This window comes from Arachis ipaensis, chromosome B06 (genome assembly GCF_000816755.2).
Source record: "Arachis ipaensis cultivar K30076 chromosome B06, Araip1.1, whole genome shotgun sequence".
NCBI lineage: Eukaryota > Viridiplantae > Streptophyta > Magnoliopsida > Fabales > Fabaceae > Arachis > Arachis ipaensis.
Genome location: NC_029790.2, coordinates 101,014,904 through 101,035,344, shown reverse-complemented (window position 1 = coordinate 101,035,344; position 20,441 = coordinate 101,014,904). Strand labels below are relative to the sequence as shown.

Genomic DNA, 20,441 nt, shown 5'->3' with positions numbered 1-20,441 from the left:
AGTTCATCTCATTCCAACCACGGCCCTAGGCCCAAACAATCCAACCACGGCCCTAGGCCCAAACAATCCAACCATCAACCAAATCACCATAATCCAACAGAGTCCCAGTTGCAAACACAGATAGGAAGTTCAAGCACAAACAACAGTTACAGCAAGTAGAACAATTAGCAGTTAATCACATAGGCAAACCAAGTATAATATGCACACCCAACCAAAGTCACACAAATGCATATGATGCATGCCTGTCCCTAGTGGCTGATGATATCATCTGTCGGTTATATAGCCAACCCGACACATCCTGGTAGCTAACCATGGACAGAAACACCCATCGCGGAGCAAGTAAGTTTGAGCTACAACCCCTTTGCTACTACCCGCTCAACCCAGAGCCAGTGGAATAACCACTACTGCGGCTACTACCCAGGCGGGTGTTTAAAAGCTCAACCTGGAGCGAATGGATTCACCACTACTACCGCTACTACCCAGGCGTCACATTCTCTGACCTGGAGCAAGTGGGACGAACCACAACCCTTGCTACTGCCCAGGTATCTCAAACATATATTCATTCAGTCCCAGCCATGGATCAACATCCATCTCAGCAATCCGGCTTAAATTCATAATTCATAGTCAGCCTTACGGCCCATAATTCATTCGACAATCAGCCATAAATCAATATCATATACAGCCATTCCGGCTCACGGTTCAATCCAAAACCAGTCAATGTTCATAATCATACATAGCCACTCCGGCCTATAATAAAACAGCACTTCCACCATCCAACATCATCAATTTCATAAAACCGGCATTTAAGCCATAAATCACTTTTCTCAAGCCATTTCACTTTGAAATCAAATTTCAACTCTTTTCAGCCTTGGTTTTAAAGATCTCATTTTCTCAAATCATCTCAGTAAAACCAAATCAATTAAAGTAAACCAGGCTGAATTTAAAAGTGCATTCGACTTTGCAAATCATCAAAACGATTAACTCAAATCAAATCAATCCTCAGCGGATTAAACTCAGATTTCAAATCTTTAAAGAATCAACTTTAAAATATTACATTTCACAAAGCCGCACAACAATTCAGCCAAACCAACATCCATAATCATTCGAGTCAGTCAAATAATACATAAGACAGATAAAATCACCAAATACACAATATCTCACATCAGTATCCATATGTAATAATTCCAATACATAAAACTTAGTTTTTGGAAAGCGCCCCTACCTCAAAACGCAATTCCATAACCCAAACGCCCCATCAAGTCCTTTCCGCCTCAACCCGAACTGACGGCAACCAAAATCTCAGCTCCAAGCCACTTTCGCAACAGTCTCAACAACTCGAATCGCAACATACAACAACCAAAACTCAATCCTATATTGTCCAAAACCAAATCAATTAAAGTAAACCAGGCTGAATTCAAAAGTGCATTCGACTTTGCAAATCATCAAAACGATTAACTCAAATCAAATCAATCCTCAGCGGATTAAACTCAGATTTCAAATCTTTAAAGAATCAACTTTAAAACATTACATTTCACAAAGCCGCACAACAATTCAGCCAAACCAACATCCATAATCATTCGAGTCACTCAAATAATACATAAGACAGATACAATCACCAAATACACAATATCTCACATCGGTATCCATATGTAATAATTCCAATACATAAAACATAGTTTTTGGAAAGCGCCCCTACCTCAAAATGCAATTCTATAATCCAAATGTCTCATAGAGTCCTTTCCGCCTCAACCCGAACTGACGGCAACCAAAATCTCAGCTCCAAGCCACTTTCGCAACAGTCTCAACAACTCGAATCGCAACATACAACAACCAAAACTCAATCCTATAGCAATTGCCTCAACCCGAACTGACGGCAACCAAAACCTCAGCTCCAAGCCACTTTCGCAACAGTCTCAACAACTCGAATCGCAACATACAACAACCAAAACTCAATCCTATAGCAATTAACGCCACAAACCTCAGCGTATGATAACAGAACGGTAACTAAAAGGCTTTCAAATCTAAACGCTTACCGAACCGAAGAAGGAACGGCTGAACCGAAACAGCGGCGGTCTCCGAACCGATTTGGCGGCAGCCCGGCAGCCACCTCAAGCGGCAGCGATGACCTGAACCATATGCAGTGACAGTGAGGTTTCCAGAAACTCAACGGAAAGGGGAACCAACTTAAGACCCTTACCGATAGACTTTTCCGGCGACGGCAAGGGCAGCCAGAAGCTCTGGCGGCCAGAACAGCGGCACGACCTCTCCTTCCTTCTTTCACGGTTCCCATGACAGCAACCACCCAGCTCCGGTGATGGCGCGCTTACAGCAACAGTGCCCAAGCACGCCGCGATGTCACAAGGCAGCGTCCCTTCCTCACCACCAGCAAAACCCACGACGGTGACCATGGCGAGGCGACTTGGCCGGTCAGTGGCGGCAACGAGAATGCACGGCGGCGGCTGGTTCGCAGCAACAGCGCCCCTGACGGCCAACCTTCCAGTGTGACCTCTCTCCCCTCGAGTGCATCACGGCGGCGACAACCAGCGTGGACGCAGTAGTGACGATGGTGCGGCGGCTCCAAGCTCGCGACCACCCCCACTCGCGAGCCAACCCCATGTCGATTCTGCTCTTTCTGGCGATGGCGCGGTGGTGGCGGCGAACTCGTGACAGGCGCGACGCCCTCCCTCTCTCTCTCTCTCGCCTTCGTGATACTCCTCCAGCGACGGAACAGTTGATGGGTGACAGAAACGCGGCTGGGCAAGGATGCGTTGGCGATGGTGGTACCAGGCCGGCATGGACTGCAGAGGCGGCGCAACGCGGTGAGCTATGGCGAGGCGACTTGGCCGGTCAGTGGCGGCAACGAGGATGCACGGCGGCGGCTGGTTCGCAGCAACAGCGCCCCTGACAGCCAACCTTCCAGCGCGACCTCTCTCCCCTCGAGTGCATCACGGCGGCGACAACCAGCGTGGACGCAGTAGTGACGATGGCGCGACGGCTCCAAGCTCGCGACCACCTCCACTCGCGAGCCAACCCCATGTCGATTCTGCTCTTTCTGGCGATGGCGCGGTGGTGGCGGCGAACTCGTGACAGGCGCGACGCCCTCCCTCTCTCTCTCTCTCTCGCCTTCGTGATACTCCTCCAGCGACGGAACAGTTGATGGGTGACAGAAACGCGGCTGGGCAAGGATGCGTTGGCGATGGTGGTACCAGGCCGGCATGGACTGCAGAGGCGGCGCAACGCGGTGAGCTGCCCTCTGTCACTCGCGCGGTTCTGGCGGCGGCGGAGCCCAGCGCGCGGCGCAACGAGCTTCCCTCCTCCTCTCCTCATCCGCGACTCAGCCCCTCTCTCTCTGTTCTGTTTCCATTGGAGGGGTTTGTGTGTTTGCTGCTGTTTTGGGGAAGGAGGGATGAAAGGGGTTGTCTGCTGCTGCGGCTGTGTGTGTGAAGGGAACCGGGTCGGGTACGGGTCATTGGGTTAGGGTTTCAAGGTTAGGGTTTTTGAATAAAATTAGGGTTAGGGGCATTTTGGTAATTTCACATAAAATTGGGAATAATATAATAATTGAAATCCAAATTAAATCCAACACTAATTATATATAGAAAATACTACTTGCTCATCAATTTCACAAATTATTTTCAATACAAATGCCCAAATCTAAAAATTAGAAATAATATACTTAATTTCTTCATTTTTCAAAATAGTAATATCAATATTCTAAAATATTAATTATTTAGTCCAAAATCATATAAAAATCATTTTTATTTCACAACTACCAACTATATGATTTAAATATAGAAAATAATCCAATAATTGTAAAATTGGATAATAACCATAACTTATCTCAAATTCAATAAATCAAAACTTGCCTTAATTATCTTTAATAAAATAATTTCTGAAATTGAGGCTGTAAATAACTATATGATTTGAGACTTGATCATAAAAAGACTTTTCAAAGTCCTGGGTCTTACAAACCTCAGCTAAGAAAGAGAAAATCTACTCCATAATCAATATAAATATTTTATTAAACCCTTAGTTAACATGAATGAAAATCATCATAAATTACAAGAATTAATAAAGAACACAACTAATTAATACAAGAAACTAATACTAATAACTTAAACAAGCATATATAAAACTTAAAACATTGACTACATTTATGAAAATTAAGAATTTACATAGTCATCAAAATGAAAAATGAAACAAAATAAACTTAACAAGAAATCCAAACCAAATAGTGTAAAAAAAGAAAAAAGTAAATAAACTCAAAATTACAAATTAATAAGATTGAAATTCAAAACTAAAAACAAAATTGAATTAAATCCTAGAAAAATTTAAAGAGAAGTGGGAGCTTTTCTCACTAATATTATGAACAAAAACTAAGAAAAATGTAAAGAAATGGTATGAATGTGTGTGTTCTCTCTGTCCCTTCATCTTTGCTTTAAAATAGTTTCAGAAAATGGCTATTGCGGTTTTTGGAAAGCCCAAAACATGAGGATGTACGTGTTTCATTAACTCAGCACGTGGGGACTTGTGTAACATCCTAACTTTTAGCACCTCATGATCGCACTAAAAGTTCGAGCGCTACTTACCTCAATTCTTTTAATTGTATACTATGTTTATTTAATATTGAGTTTTCGTGAATACAAATTGAAACTTCAGTTAAGAAAATGGAAAGTTTTCACTTTAATTACTTAATCACAAAGATATATATTCACATAGCATTATTTACATAGACTTATTTCAAGATACTCGAATACAAGTCCTATCCCCTCTAAAACTAAAAACAATAAATGACGAGGGAAAAAATAAAATCTAAGAACTTAACTCACAAACTCAATCTTCTATGCTCTTGTAATTCCGCACTAATCCTTCACACCTGTAGTTGAAAGGGGTGGAGATAGGGGTAAGAACTAGGAAGTTCTTAGTAGGGTTGGGGTTAGAAGTTAAGCTCATTTTATATAGACTTGGTCAGCAATAACAGTCAACAAGAGACAATTCAATTCAATAATTATAGAACACATAATTCAAACAGCCATTTAGCACACCCACAATCACAGGAAACACACTCACAAACAAATATGCGCAAACAAGTATGATGCATGTCTATTCCTATTGCAGGTAATGAGCTCATTTGTCGGTTTCGGGAAGGAGGGATGAAAGGGGTTGTCTGCTGCTGCGGCTGTGTGTGTGAAGGGAACCGGGTCGGGTACGGGTCATTGGGTTAGGGTTTCAAGGTTAGGGTTTTTGAATAAAATTAGGGTTAGGGGCATTTTGGTAATTTCACATAAAATTGGGAATAATATAATAATTGAAATCCAAATTAAATCCAACACTAATTATATATAGAAAATACTACTTGCTCATCAATTTCACAAATTATTTTCAATACAAATGCCCAAATCTAAAAATTAGAAATAATATACTTAATTTCTTCATTTTTCAAAATAGTAATATCAATATTCTAAAATATTAATTATTTAGTCCAAAATCATATAAAAATCATTTTTATTTCACAACTACCAACTATATGATTTAAATATAGAAAATAATCCAATAATTGTAAAATTGGATAATAACCATAACTTATCTCAAATTCAATAAATCAAAACTTGCCTTAATTATCTTTAATAAAATAATTTCTGAAATTGAGGCTGTAAATAACTATATGATTTGAGACTTGATCATAAAAAGACTTTTCAAAGTCCTGGGTCTTACAAACCTCAGCTAAGAAAGAGAAAATCTACTCCATAATCAATATAAATATTTTATTAAACCCTTAGTTAACATGAATGAAAATCATCATAAATTACAAGAATTAATAAAGAACACAACTAATTAATACAAGAAACTAATACTAATAACTTAAACAAGCATATATAAAACTTAAAACATTGACTACATTTATGAAAATTAAGAATTTACATAGTCATCAAAATGAAAAATGAAACAAAATAAACTTAACAAGAAATCCAAACCAAATAGTGTAAAAAAAGAAAAAAGTAAATAAACTCAAAATTACAAATTAATAAGATTGAAATTCAAAACTAAAAACAAAATTGAATTAAATCCTAGAAAAATTTAAAGAGAAGTGGGAGCTTTTCTCACTAATATTATGAACAAAAACTAAGAAAAATGTAAAGAAATGGTATGAATGTGTGTGTTCTCTCTGTCCCTTCATCTTTGCTTTAAAATAGTTTCAGAAAATGGCTATTGCGGTTTTTGGAAAGCCCAAAACATGAGGATGTACGTGTTTCATTAACTCAGCACGTGGGGACTTGTGTAACATCCTAACTTTTAGCACCTCATGATCGCACTAAAAGTTCGAGCGCTACTTACCTCAATTCTTTTAATTGTATACTATGTTTATTTAATATTGAGTTTTCGTGAATACAAATTGAAACTTCAGTTAAGAAAATGGAAAGTTTTCACTTTAATTACTTAATCACAAAGATATATATTCACATAGCATTATTTACATAGACTTATTTCAAGATACTCGAATACAAGTCCTATCCCCTCTAAAACTAAAAACAATAAATGACGAGGGAAAAAATAAAATCTAAGAACTTAACTCACAAACTCAATCTTCTATGCTCTTGTAATTCCGCACTAATCCTTCACACCTGTAGTTGAAAGGGGTGGAGATAGGGGTAAGAACTAGGAAGTTCTTAGTAGGGTTGGGGTTAGAAGTTAAGCTCATTTTATATAGACTTGGTCAGCAATAACAGTCAACAAGAGACAATTCAATTCAATAATTATAGAACACATAATTCAAACAGCCATTTAGCACACCCACAATCACAGGAAACACACTCACAAACAAATATGCGCAAACAAGTATGATGCATGTCTATTCCTATTGCAGGTAATGAGCTCATTTGTCGGTTTCGACCTGCACCCGACGCAATCCAACTCGTAATCGGATAAGGCATTCCAGCGACATAACCTCTTCAAGTTTCTACTTCATGCAGGCGTTGATTCTCCAGCTGAAGTATGTCGAACATGATCTCTGCAAGTACTTACAGGCGCTGATTCCCCAGCTGAAGCATGTGACCCTTTTTCCTGAAAGCCATTCTATATTTACGGGCGTCCTCGCACAATAATTCACACACAAGGCCCACGGCTTCCAGTGAGCGTTACGTATCGCCGTCCTCACTAGACACTTGGCACTAAGGCCCAACAATACTCAATATCTTTTCAGTTTCTGCTCTCTGCTCTTCTGTGGCAAAGGTCCTTTTACTTAATAAACCGAGTTCAAGACATAACTTGAAACAAAATCCATTCTCAAAAACTGAATGTTAAACCTTATATTTTCTTAATAAATAAAGCTAAAAATAAGATTTTCTGTAATAAATTGAAATCAAATAGTTTTTAGTAATTAAAAAATTTTCTTTGAAGCTCAGCCACTTTTTATTTTAATAAAATTAAGACCTTTCAAATATTGTGTTATTAAGTCAGACAAAAAATTATTAACAAATCAAATCAATAATTTCTCAAAAATAAGCTTATAAATCAGATTTTTAAAATGAAATCACTTTTCATATATTTTTACAAAAATTGGACAGTATTTTCCCTTAAAGTTGGACTTTGTCATCCTTTTCGGGTCCCAACCGAACCATTTTCAAAGTAAATTGAACATAGAAATATAACAACTTACCAGGTTCAAGTCTCTTAATTGCTTTCAAAGCACTTTTCCTTCCGAAACTTCCTTTTCGATCTCGATACAACTGTATCTCTTGCATTGCGGTAACTGAGTCATCGCAAAGAGTTTCAATATTAAATAAATCAAGCAAAGACTTCAAGATATTTGGCTTCTCAACAAACCCCTCACTATAGAAGAAATCTGGATTAAAAAAGTATGCTGCTGCATGGAGGTCACGCTTCAAATGCTTATCCCACCACATTTTTAAGATACTTGTATAAGGTGTGTATGCAGATTTTCTATTTCTAAACATTATCTTGATAGCAATTTTGGCTCTTTGCATGCCCTCATACACGATACCCAGAGAAGGTTTCTCATCAGCATCAACAAGCCTCAATAACTTAATAAGAGGACCAACAAGCATAACAGTAGTAATACAATCCTCCAAAAACTTACTATCCAAGATAATTGAGCTAACCATCTTCCCATTGACACTCTTGGATAATTTATGAAAAGTGAAATATTTGTCCACCACCAATGATTGCAAGTCTTCTTTATGATCATATATACTTTTCAAAGTAATGAAAATAGTAGCAAAACGTGTAACTCCTGGTCGAACAATTTCTTTCCAATCTTTTCTTTTTCTAAGCCATGACAAGAAAATCATTGATTGTAAACAAACACAGTCACTTTTGAAGCACGAGAGGCAAGATCAGCTATGTGAGGAATACTTGCTATGTCTTTCAAAATAAGATTTATGCAGTGAGCAGCACAAGGAGACCAAAAAATGTTTGGATACTTTTCATGAATAAGTTTTCTAGCAGATACATAATTTGCAGCATTATCAGTAACCACATGCACAATGTTACTAGACCCAACCCACTCAATAACCTCAGCAAACAATTTAAACAAGGTATCGACAGTTTTTATCATATTAGAAGCATCAACAGACTTAACGAATGACATACCAGCAGGACAATAAACTAGAAAATTAATTAACGTACGCTGCCTTTGATCGGTCCAGCTATCTACTATCAGTGTACAACCAGTGCTTTTCCACGAGCTCCTATAACCTTCAACAAGCAACTGACACTCCTTCTTAAGATCGGCCAGCAAATGAACTTTCATTTCATCATATGACAGTCCCTTGAAACCAGGTCCAATTGTAGCAACGCCGTCCAAGGCAGGTTGAAAGTAAGGCGATTGAAATGCATTGAATGGAATCCGTGCATCAATGATCCATCTTGCAAGCCCCAACTTAACCTTGTGCACAACTTGTTTACTGGCCAAGACACTTTTCAAAGTTGGTTGAGAGCCTGGCATAGTCCTTCCCTTAAAATAACTTCTAATTGGAGTAGCAGCAATCGCTCTTCTCTTTCCTTTGTCTCCCATTGTTGCAGGAGCCGGAGGTTGTACAGGATTAGGCGTTTCACACTCTTCTTCCACTTGTGTTTCACTTTCCACATCATAACAATCAGCTATAAATTTTCTTTTTTCTGTCTTATTTTTTTGTTTTCCTCTAAAAGCCTTTTGAATTGAAGTTTAACATCTTCAGTTACTTTGTTACAAACTTTAATTTGTCCAAGAATTTTTGCAAGATGATATTTCATTCTATATATCCCCCCTCCATTGTAAGTATTCAAGCAGAAAATACATGTATATTGAGCCTTGTTATTTTTGTCATACTTCACTATAAAATATTGCCAAGCTAGATCAGATTTACCTCTAGATGAACCAGTTTGAGAATCTTGAACAGCATTATCTTGTGGCTGTGGGTTACTTTGTGATTGTTTCATCTGTAATAATCAGAAAATCAAAGACCAGAAAATAACTTCAGAAAACTATGAACAAATAAATAATTCAGCAACCAAAATCATGAAGCAGCAAACAAATTCATCATGAACAAATAACCTCAGAAAATCAAAAATCAAAATCATGAATCCAGCAAACAAACAAATCATGAACAGATAACAAATAAATCAAAATCGCAAACAAATAAATCATAAAATCAAGCACAGAAAATCAGAAGGCAGTGAGGAGGAATAACCGAGAATATTACTGGCGGCGAGTAACGGCGACAAAAGAGGAGGCGAGCTCGGCGACGACGAAAGAGGAGGCAAGCTCGGCGACGACCAACGAGGAGGAGGTGGTGGTTGCGGTGGTCAACGCCGTCGTTGCTGTGGCTGCGGGATGCGGTGGCGATGGCGGTGGCTGCTCGATTGGTGGTGGTGGCAATGCGATTGCGAAGAGGAGAGAGCTAGTTGCTGTGGGTGCTGAACTGCTGATTCCTCTTCTGGCTTCGAGGTGATTTCTGATTACTGATTAGGGCTTCGTTAGGCGTTTAACCTTTCTTTTCTTTCTTTCTTTTTTTAAGAGACAAAACGACGCCGTTTAGCACTTTTACTTTCAAACAAAAAATTGCTAAAAAATCGGACGGTTCTCCCGGTTCACCGGTTAACCGCCGATTCACCCAGTTTTTTTACCGGTTTTTTGCCAGGCAGTTTCTGAGCTTACCCGGACGGCTAGGTGACCGGTTTCCGATTATTCTGGTTAAATCGACCGGTCCAGTTCGGTTTTTAGAACCATGATATCACCTTGTCCCTAGGAAAAAAAATCCTCTGTAGGGATCTTCTTATTCTTCCATCCCTTTGGTGTCTTCTTTCCAACTCTTTTCCCTTCTTCAAGTAATACTCCAGTGCCAGTGTCATGAGGGTCCTTCTTTCTTGTCTCATGTGAGAGTTGTGACCCTAATTCCTCCTTAATTTCCTTAGTCTGTAACGTCACCTTTACTTCTTCCTTCTCTTTTAGGTGTGACTTCAGATTCTCTGGGGATGGTTCAATGGGTGCTTCTTTCAGGTTTGTATCACTAAGATCATCCTTCATGCATTCCTTCTCTTGATCTAGATCATGTGAGGGTTTGAAGACATGGAAGGTGAATTGCTCATCATGTATCCTCAATATCAACTCGCCTTGCTCAACATCTATAAGTGCTCTGCCAGTTGCCAAAAAAGGTCTCCCCAGAATGATTAGATGGAGGTAGCTTTCTTCCATCTCAAGAACAACAAAATCTGTAGGAAGGAAGTACTTCCCAACCTTTACCATTATATTTTCCACTACTCCTAGTGCTTGTTTCTAGGTCTTGTCAGCCAATTGAAGGATCACATTTGTGGGTTTCAACTCATTAATTTGCAGCATCTTCATGAGAGATAAAGGCATTACATTTATGCTGCTCCCAGATCACAAAATCCTCTGTCAATCATTATATCTCCTATGGTACAGGGAATATGAAAACTTCCTGGATCCTTTTTCTTTGTAGGCATGTTCTTCTGGATGAGAGCACTACATTCCTTATTCAGCACTACTGTCTGTCCTCCCTTCAGGGTACTCTTCTTAGTCAGAAACTCTTTCATACATTTAATGTATGTGGGCATCTGTTGAAGGGCCTCAAGGAAGGGAATATTGACCTGAAGAGACTTAAATACATCCAGGAATCTAGTGTATGTTTTCTCCTTCTCACCATCCCTGAGTCTTTGAGGGAATGGTGCTTTTGGCACATAAGGTTGAAGGACTTCTTTCTCTTTTGATTCCTTTTTTTGTTCAGGGCTAGTCATTTGTTCTGCCTCTTCCATCTTCCCTTCTGGAACTCCTTGGGTATGCTCTGATGGCCTGCTAATTTCTTCCTCCATATCATCTTCACTTGCAAGGGTAGTTGCCTTGTATTCTTCCCATCTCACTTTTTTTGTTTTTCCTCTTGGATTCTTCTCAGTGTCACTTGGAAAGCTGTCAGTGGGCTTAGGGATTTGTTGAAACAAATATCCTACTTGGGATTCAAGATTCTTGATAGTCTCTCATCGACTTTTCATACTAGCCCTTACTTCCTCCTTGAATGTTCTGTTGTCTTGAACGTCTTTACAAAGATTTTCCAACAAGGCTTCAATCTTGGACAGCCTATCCTCTAATGGTGGTGGTGGGTTAGAATTTGGGGGTTGAGAGTGACTATTTTGGACTTGATATGGAGGCTGGGGATAGGTGTTTTATGAGGGTTGGTATGATCTCTGGTTGGGTTGTTGGTAGGTTGAGTTGTTGTGGTAGTTGGAGTTGTGAGGTCTTTGGTCTTGGCTCTAGTTATATTGGTTTTTCCACCCAAAGTTTGGGTAGTTCTTCCAACCAGGGTTGTAGGTTTTTGAGTATGGGTCATGGGGTTGTCTTGATGAATTTCCAATGTAGTTGGCTTGCTCCCAATCTTCCCCTTCCTCTGCATTGAGCTCTTCTTGTGTTGATGGTCAAGTGTGGATTGCTGTAGCTTGATTCTTCTCTATTTGCTTGGTTAGATAAGCTAGTTGCTTAGCAATCATCTTGTTTTGAGCCAGAATTGCATCCATGTTATTCAGCTCCATCACTCCTCTATTGTTTCTTCTTTCAGAGGCATAGAGATACTCAGTATTAGCCACTGTTTCAATGACATCAATAGCCTCTTCAATGGTCTTCTTCTTATTGAGAGAGCCTCCAGAAGAATGGTCTAGAGCATTTTTCGACTCATATGACAGTCCCTCATATAAAATATGTAGTTGCACCCACTCATTGAACATATCCGGGGGACACTTCCTTGTCAAGTCTTTATATCTTTCCCATGCTTCATAAAGCGTCTCCCCATCTTGTTGTCTGAATGTTTGAACCTCTGCTCTCAGCCTATTAAATCTTTGTGGGGGATAAAATCTTGCCAAGAACTTGTTTACCACATCTTTCCAAGTTGTGAGGCTCTCCTTAGAAAATGACTCTAGCCACTTAGATGCCTTGTCCCTGAGAGAGAATGGGAACAAGAGCAATCTATAGGTGTTAAGATGAACACCATTAGACTTCATAGTATCACATATTCTCAGGAAGGTGGTTAGATATTGGTTGGGGTCTTCTTGGACACTCCCTCCGAAAGAACAATTGTTTTGAACTAGGGTGATGAGTTGTGGCTTTAATTCAAAATTGTTGGCATGGATGGTTGGCTTTAGAATGCTGCTCCCACAATTCCCAGGGTTGGGGTTAATGTATGAGCCTAGCACTCTCCTCTCTTGTGGTGCATGATTACCAGCACCTTCTCCAGCATGGTTATGAACCTCTTCCTCCATAACAATGTCTAGATCTTCTTCCAACTCTTCTTCTCCAACTACTCCCTTGCCTCTTGCTTCCCTCCTTAATCTAAGGAAGGTTCTTTCGGGTACACTGTCAAAAGATGTTGAAGTCTCACCTCGTCTACCTGTCATGCACTCAGCAAACAAAGGCAAACAGCAAGTGGAAAACTCATAGTTAATAAAAAATGTGGTTAGAGTAATTAATCAAACAGTTAGTGGAGTTAGTGAATTAGTTGAGCTGAAAAGTAAAAGAACAAAGAAAAATAAATGAAAGTGCAAAAGGAAATTGTAAACAACAAAAGAAAAGAAAATTGCTCAATCTAGTTATCCTCCAATTTAATCATTGTCAATACAAAATCAATTCCCGGCAATGACGTCATAAACTTGATGCTCAAAAACTTGTCTCTCGACAAATTTCCACTGGCAAGTACACCGGATTGTCGTCAAGTAAAAACTCACAATAGAGTGAGGTCGAATCCCACAGGGATTGATTGGTTGATCAACTTTAATTGGAGGAGTGTTCTAGTTGAACTAGGCAGATTTGAATATGGAATTGCTGAAAAATAAATGGCGGGAAAAGTAAATTGCAAAGAATGTAATTGACTAAAAGTAAACTGCAGAAGGTAGAGAGAAGAAATTAAAGTGCAGAAAAATAAATGGGAATGGGGTGATTAAACATAAAAATGAATAACAGAAATTAAAGAGAATGGGTAGATCAGAGATGGAGAATTCATTGGGCTTAGGAGATGTTGCATTCTCCGGATCAAGTTCATCTTCATCTCTTCCTCAATCAAGACACTCATTGATTTTCTTGGCAATCTTAGGTAATTGGATTCTAATGTCTTGCCTCACCAATCTCTCTAAGCTTGAACAATTGCCCAATGTCTTGGTTTAATTGTTCATGGGAAGAGATGAAGTATGGTCACTGATTATACCACATGTTTTTCTAGATCAAAGTATTGGTAGGATTACATGCACTATATCCATCCAACCCCCAATCCAGTCCAACATGAGAAAGCATTTCTAGCATGATTTCCTCATCCCTCTCTCGAGGCTCAAAGAAAATCCAAATATGAACAGCTTCTACGTCGAGCCAACTGCTCAATTGAATTAAGACCGAAAGCTTTCTAGCAAAATCAAGAGAAAAGAAAGAAGAAAAAGAATGGAAACTACTATTGATCCATTGAAGTACAACAGAGCTCCCTAACCCAATGAAAGGGGTTTAGTTGTTCATAGCTCTGGGAATGGAAGTTGGAATGAAAAAGTACATTCAAAGTAAACTAAAATTTGCAGAATAAAATTGGGCAGAGTTACAGCACTCAGTGTGTAAGCACCCCCCTTTCTAACTTAAACTCTAATCTATTTATACACTTTCTTCATTCAATCTTCAAGTACTTGGACTGGGCCCTTTGGACTCTGTTGAAGCTAGTTGAGAGTGGCCTTTAGTGACGTTTGATGAGGACGTTTAAAAGTTAACGTTCATACTCTCCCTGGGTGCGTTTTTGTATTGAAGTTGGGTTGACGTTGGAGTTCAAGGTTTGAGCTCAAACGTTGGGTCAAACTTTGCCAAACAAGGCTGGGACGTTGGCCCTGAAGTTTAACCCAGCGTTTGACTCAACGTTGGACCTCATGTTGGAGTTCAACGTTTGCTTATCCACACGTACGCGTCGCCTACGCATGCACGTCAATTGGCAAAATTACTCATCCACGCGTACTCGTGAACCACGCGTACGCGTCCCTTCACAATTTGGTTTGGAAGTTTATTGAGCACGTTGGACTCCATGTTGGCCCCAACATTGGACCACCAACATCTGCCTATCCACGCGTACGCGTGACCTACGCGTGCGTGCCGATTGGCTAAAAAGCACATCCACGCGTACGCGTCGTTGCACATTTTCCCACTCTCCAAAACTTGAAATTTTTCGAGCACGTTGGAGGTAACATTGGACCACCAATGTTTCCTCCAACGTTGGCACCTTTCTACCTCAATGTTGGACCCATAGTTGGAGTCCAACTTTGGCTCCAACTATGCACCCTTCTCTTGGCCAACATTTGAGGTAGCGTTTGAGGTCCAACTTCGGGCTCAAATGTTGCCTTCTTGCTTATAGTTTGAGGCATAGTTGGAGTCCAACTTTGGCTCCAACTATGCACTTTTCTTGGCCAACGTTTGGGGCAAAGTTGGAAGCCAACTTTGGCTCCAACTTTGCACCTCTTTAAGCATGGACGTTGGACCTAACGTTGGAGCACCAACTTTGGCTCCAACGTTGGTCTCTTCTTCTTTCCTCAACGTTTGAGGCAACGTTGGTGAGCCAGCTTTGGCCACCAATGTTGCTTCCCTTTGATCCTTTCTATGGCCCCTTTTTGTTGCTTGTTTGCTCTCCCTTCCTTAGCTTCCTTTTCACCTATCATCAATCAAACACTTGCATCAAAGTTTGCTATACTTCACAAGATATTTGCATCATTCAATCATCAAGCAAAATTTGCATAAAAACCTTATGAAAAGCACATAAACAACCAAGTTTGATTGAATCAAGAGATGCATGAAATTCATATCCAAATACTTACTTATGACTCAAGAAAGAGCATAAAACCTAATGAAAACAAAAAAAGGCTAGTGAAACTAGACTAAGATGCCTTGGCATCAATTGGATACTTAGTATTGGCGATGGGAGTCACGGAACTGCACTAGATATGTGCCAAAAGATTGTTATACCAGACGACATCTTGGTTAAAGACTGGGATGACCCTATTGAGGCTATTTGTAAGGTAACTTATCCTGAACTTTTTGATGGAACCATTATTGATGAAAAACTTGAAGACCGAGCAATACTTACACCAACATTGGAATTAGTAGATGAAATAAACCAATTCATAGGTAGCGTTTGGTGGAGAGACAGAGACGGAAAGACTGAGATTGAGAGATAGAGACTAAGAGACAGGGATTGAAATAAATCTCAGTATTCTGTTTGGTATAAAATGGGAGACAGGAATTGAAATAAGAATGAAACTCTAATTTAATTTGCACAAAGGGTAAAATTGGAATTAATTAATTGAAATGAAAGTATTTTAGGTATAAAATGTTATTAAAGTTTCAGTCTCCATCTCTAAAAATTTCAGTCCCCTGTGTCCCTACTTTTTGGAGGTACTGAAATATTGAAATTTTAGAGACAGAGACAGAAATTTTAGTACCCGTCTCTGAACTAACAGACACGATACTGAGTCTCAGTCTCTCAGTCTCTGTCTCAGTACCTCAAACAAACGCTACCATAATGAGTTTAAATCCGGCTGAAGCACAAACATACTATAGTTTAAACAAGGCATGCCCAACCGAGTCTTATAATGACCTATTGGCATCCATTCACACTCCTAAATTTTTGAATACAATTAGATGTTCAGGAGTGCCTAATCATGAGTTGACATTAAAGGTCGGAACTCCTATCATGCTTTTAAGAAACATTGACCACGCAATAGAATTGTACAATGGTACATGCTTAGTTGTGACTAAGCTTGGGAAACACATAATAAAAGCACATAGCAGTGTTGGAAGGAACAAAGGTCAGAAGGTTTTTATTCCCAGAATGACTCTAAGCCCATCCGATCATCGAATACCATTCAGGTTCCAACGAAGACAGTTTTTTATAATTGTATCATATGTGATGACTATCAACAAAAGTCAAGGTCAATCACTATCAAAGGTTGGTTTAATACTTAAAAAACCTGTATTCACACATGGTCAACTATATGTTGCAGCATCTAGGATGACACAGAGGGCAGGGCTTAAGATACTTTTATGTCATGGTGAGAAAAATCGTACAGAGACAGATAACGTTGTTTTTAAAGAGGTGTTTAGAAATGTTATATGAACAAGTATACTTAAGCTGCAGTATCAACTACATTCTCATATTCTGCACATTTTTTGCAATAAAGCCGATTTGATCCAGGTAATACCTTTTCTGCTAGCTCTGCTTTTTCTTTTTCTTTTTTCTTTATTTTATGACATCAACACATACTAATTGGAAGTAATAGATAATTTATTTAATATAAAAAGGTATTACTAAATCAGTTGCCAATAAGCACACTTCTTCAAAAAAGCTATGATATATGAAAAAAACTAACACAGCAGATAAGCAAAAAATAACATTGTTCTATAGGACATCATGTTGATTTATAAATGAGTGTCAAATGAGCTAGAAGAATTAATTACAAACATAAGAGTATTTGCTCATAACTAAAAAAACTCACCTCGGCATGTGACGACAAGTTCTCCTGATTAGGAGCTAATATGAATCTTCACTAAAACCTTTAAGTCCTAATAAATACCAATACAAATGAAGGTCTGTAAAAATCATTGAATCTGAAATTTATAAATGAGGTAACTACAAAGCAAACAAAAAAATGCCAACCAGAGACAGTAATTATATTTTTAACACCTATATCTACAATAAAGTTCAATATTGGTTTTACCTGTTAAAAAATACTAAAAACTAAAGAATATCAATATATTCCAAGATTGTATATGCGTAAGATGCTACCATACAGCCACAAACAACACATATATATAAATTTTATCATGTGAAGAGATCAGCATTGTTTAAGTTTAAACAAGAAAATCACAATAGGTTTAATCCGATCAAATTGTATTAATAATCAAAGCGTAATCAACTGCGAAAACAAAAAACATAGCTTCTTCATTTGTCTCTATCTACATTTGAGTTATCTATCAATTTATTACTGTTAACTTATGACAGGTAAAACCAAGTTCAAGTTCCATAAGAAAAATCATTCAAGAGTCTAACCCTACATAAAGCCAGTTTATGCTCCCTATTGATTGCCGATTTAACCAATGTTTAACATACTAAATGGGACTGTTCTCATTACACTGAAGGTTATGGTTGTTATTTGTGATATTCATTTCAACTTAGTTTACAGCTACGAAAGGAATGAGCAAGTTAATCATTCAGAATATATACATCAATTGTCACAATAGATTCCATATTCTATAAATTTTTTTTCTTTTACTATCCATAAATAGATGTATCTCAAAACATGGCATATCGTTATTTCAATTAATTTAATAGAATGGAACACAAAGACAAATTTATTTACTCAATCGATTTTGATGCCCAGATCTCTAAAGAGGTAAAATTAGACATTGAGAGAAGGGAAAGTTAACACATTTTGAAATAGAAATCCCTAAAATCAGATTAACATGGATTCATGTTTCAGTGAAAAATAAAGTAATAAGATTTAACAAACACTTTTAGCTTAATCAAACATGTTTATTATTTTGATTTACCTTTTTATTCATAGATTTGCATTCTTTTGAGTTGGAACAGCTTCACTTGTGATGAATTTGGGGCTATCCATAGAGGAATCTAATCAACCATCCCAAGGTGTGCAGAATCAGAGGACCTCACCATCAATCAGGTGTCAATCTTTGGAACAATGCTTCTTGCCACGGTGAATCACCTCCATTTAAAGAGCTACTGCTTAATGGAATACTTTGTATAACTTAAGGCAATCAGCAGAGGCAGTTATTTTGTTTGTTGTAATTTTGAATTACAAACTTGAGTCATTTTTTTTCTTCACCTTATACAGTTGGTGAACCCGCTAAGTGCCAGTTGAATGATGTTGCTACATGGTAAAGGTGTTGGTGAAGCTTTATTTTAATATGAACCTAATCTTATTCAATGCACAATACGGTGGTTGGTATTATTTGCCAGAATTAGAAGAGTCGGTTATATTATTACACTAATGGAGTAGGTATTGTAATAATGAACATAATGAAAATGGTTTGACTTTTTTCTTTAGGTGTTGCACGTAAAACTAAATAATAGATAGGTGCATCATTAATTAGATATTTATATACACTTTTTATGTCATTACAGGTAGATTTTAAAACATTAAGGCTCATAATATTTTTTAAGAATTTTAGATTATTGGAGTGATTCATGTGTTAAAGTTCTAATATCAAGTTTCATATTTAGGTGAAAGAGCCCAATTGATAATCATTCCAATTCTTTTGTCACACTTTTACTAAAGAAGTAATTTACCAATAGCACATGAGATTTTTTTTAACGTCCTTGAATAGCATGTTTTGGTGTGTGTGGGCCTAAGAGTAATATTGCATGTTTCAATAAAAGATTATTAATAAAATTTTTTAGACATCAGGTCTACATGTGGGTTCCATTCACTACATACATACAAATGGATAATAAAATGGTGACATTTGTTATATTTAAATCAATGGATATTATTATTAACCTTCCCATTGTTATTAACCTTACCAAGGGAAGAATAAAGATTATCTTTTTGAACGGATTGACATTTGGCGATATAGAGGAATGGAAGGAAGGCATTTATGTACATTTTTTGGAAGGAATTTACGATATAGAGGAAGGAAGGCATTTACGATATACGAATTACATTATTTATGTACATTTTTTGGAAATTTTAGAAAAAATATATCACCAATTGTTCATACCGATAAACTCTTATTTATTTGGAACCTATCATGTATATACCATATACAACAAAAAGAGTAACTGTCTTTAACGAGTAATTTACAGAAAAAATAGATTGAGAAAATATAGCTTCTCAACTTGTATAAAAGATAGAATCCCGCTAGAGAATCAAGAGGGATTTAGCCAACAATAAGTCAATAAATTTTTTTGAATTATATTCTATACTAATTAATAACATTAATTGTCATTAATTAATGGTTATTTAATTTTTTTTAAAAGATACAAAATTAATAATTATTAATTGCCTCTTCTTACTCTAATTTACTTTTTACCGTTTATTACGCAAACACTAATTTCTCTTTCCAAAAAAACTTCAAAACTTCAAAAGCAAAAAGCACCAAAATATAAGATAAAGAATCATTCAAATTTTAAGAAAAAAACATACAAAACATAGAAAAAAGAATCATCCAAAACTAATAAAAAGAATCATCTAAATCCTAAGAAAAAAATATACAAAACATAGGAAAAAATCATCCAAAAATTAATAAAAAGAATCATTCGAAATATAGAAAAAAGAAACATAAAAAACTAGTTAAAAAAATATTCAAAACCAAATAGGAGGAGAAGAAGAAGAGCCGCAGGGTGGCCGGCGACGACGTCTTGGACGGCGTTGCGTGGACAGTGGGGGGACTCGCGGTGGCGTGTTGCGACGAGTGGAGGAGTCGCCATGGATTATAGTAGTTGATCGCACGTCGCAAATGGGGACCTGGTGGTGGTTGCGTCGTGACAGATGGAGAGTCGTGGGGTGCGAGTGGCGAGCAATGGGGAGTCGCGAGCGGCAAGGGTGTGTCGGGCGAGCGATAGGGAGTTGCGATGGGATGCGAGGAGGGTGAAGTAGAAGCATGATGGTGGCTGTTTTTTCTGCGCGAACGACAGATGAGTTGGCGGAGAACGATGCAAGGACGACCAGCGATGGCGCGCGAGGACAAAACCGCAGCAGTGTGGGACATTGGGAAGAGGGATTATGATTTGTGGTTTTGTAGTGAATGGTGAGTGGAAGTGAAAATAAATTAGGGTAAGTTTTGATTCAAAAATGTCATTAATGTCAATTAATCAAATTTTAAATTTAAAAAAATAATTTAAAATTAATCATTATTAATTGAGTTGTTCAATTCTTAGCTTGTGGACACTTGGCTCCCTAACGCGGTTCCA

The 20,441-nt window shown here is 38.0% G+C and overlaps 2 protein-coding genes and 1 long non-coding RNA gene across 4 annotated transcripts in view; all 3 read right to left on the bottom strand.

Annotated features, from left to right (window-relative positions):
- The window catches only part of LOC110263427, a 2,851-nt gene extending 84 nt beyond the window's left edge, over positions 1–2,767 (bottom strand). Inside the window, exons 1-2 of the long non-coding RNA XR_002349075.1 lie at positions 1,950–2,767; positions 1,697–1,836 (exon numbers count right to left, since the gene is read on the bottom strand). This is a non-coding gene — a long non-coding RNA (uncharacterized LOC110263427). The remainder of the gene's footprint in view (positions 1–1,696; positions 1,837–1,949) is intronic.
- On the bottom strand, positions 9,439–18,613 carry LOC110263426. 2 transcript variants are annotated; one of them, XM_021104662.1, is made up of 3 exons: positions 18,062–18,612; positions 17,008–17,074; positions 9,439–15,167 (listed from the first exon to the last, which is right to left on the bottom strand). In XM_021104662.1, exon 3 carries the CDS (start codon positions 12,895–12,897, stop codon positions 11,926–11,928), a length of 972 nt encoding a protein of 323 aa, XP_020960321.1. In that variant the 5' UTR covers positions 12,898–15,167; positions 17,008–17,074; positions 18,062–18,612; the 3' UTR covers positions 9,439–11,925. The 2 variants fall into 2 exon arrangements, with proteins under 2 accessions (XP_020960321.1, XP_020960322.1); XM_021104663.1 differs by having other exon boundaries at positions 9,779–15,167; positions 17,008–17,119; positions 18,062–18,613.
- LOC110263790 lies at positions 10,864–11,328 on the bottom strand. Its single transcript, XM_021105579.1, has one exon. The coding sequence runs from the start codon at positions 11,326–11,328 to the stop codon at positions 10,864–10,866; it is 465 nt and encodes a 154-aa protein (XP_020961238.1).

Coding starts and splice junctions, on each gene's coding strand:
- LOC110263426 (XM_021104663.1), bottom strand. CDS start 12,897: ATGACAGGTAGACGAGGTGAGACTTCAACATCTTTTGACAGTGTACCC.
- LOC110263790 (XM_021105579.1), bottom strand. CDS start 11,328: ATGGAGGAAGAAATTAGCAGGCCATCAGAGCATACCCAAGGAGTTCCA.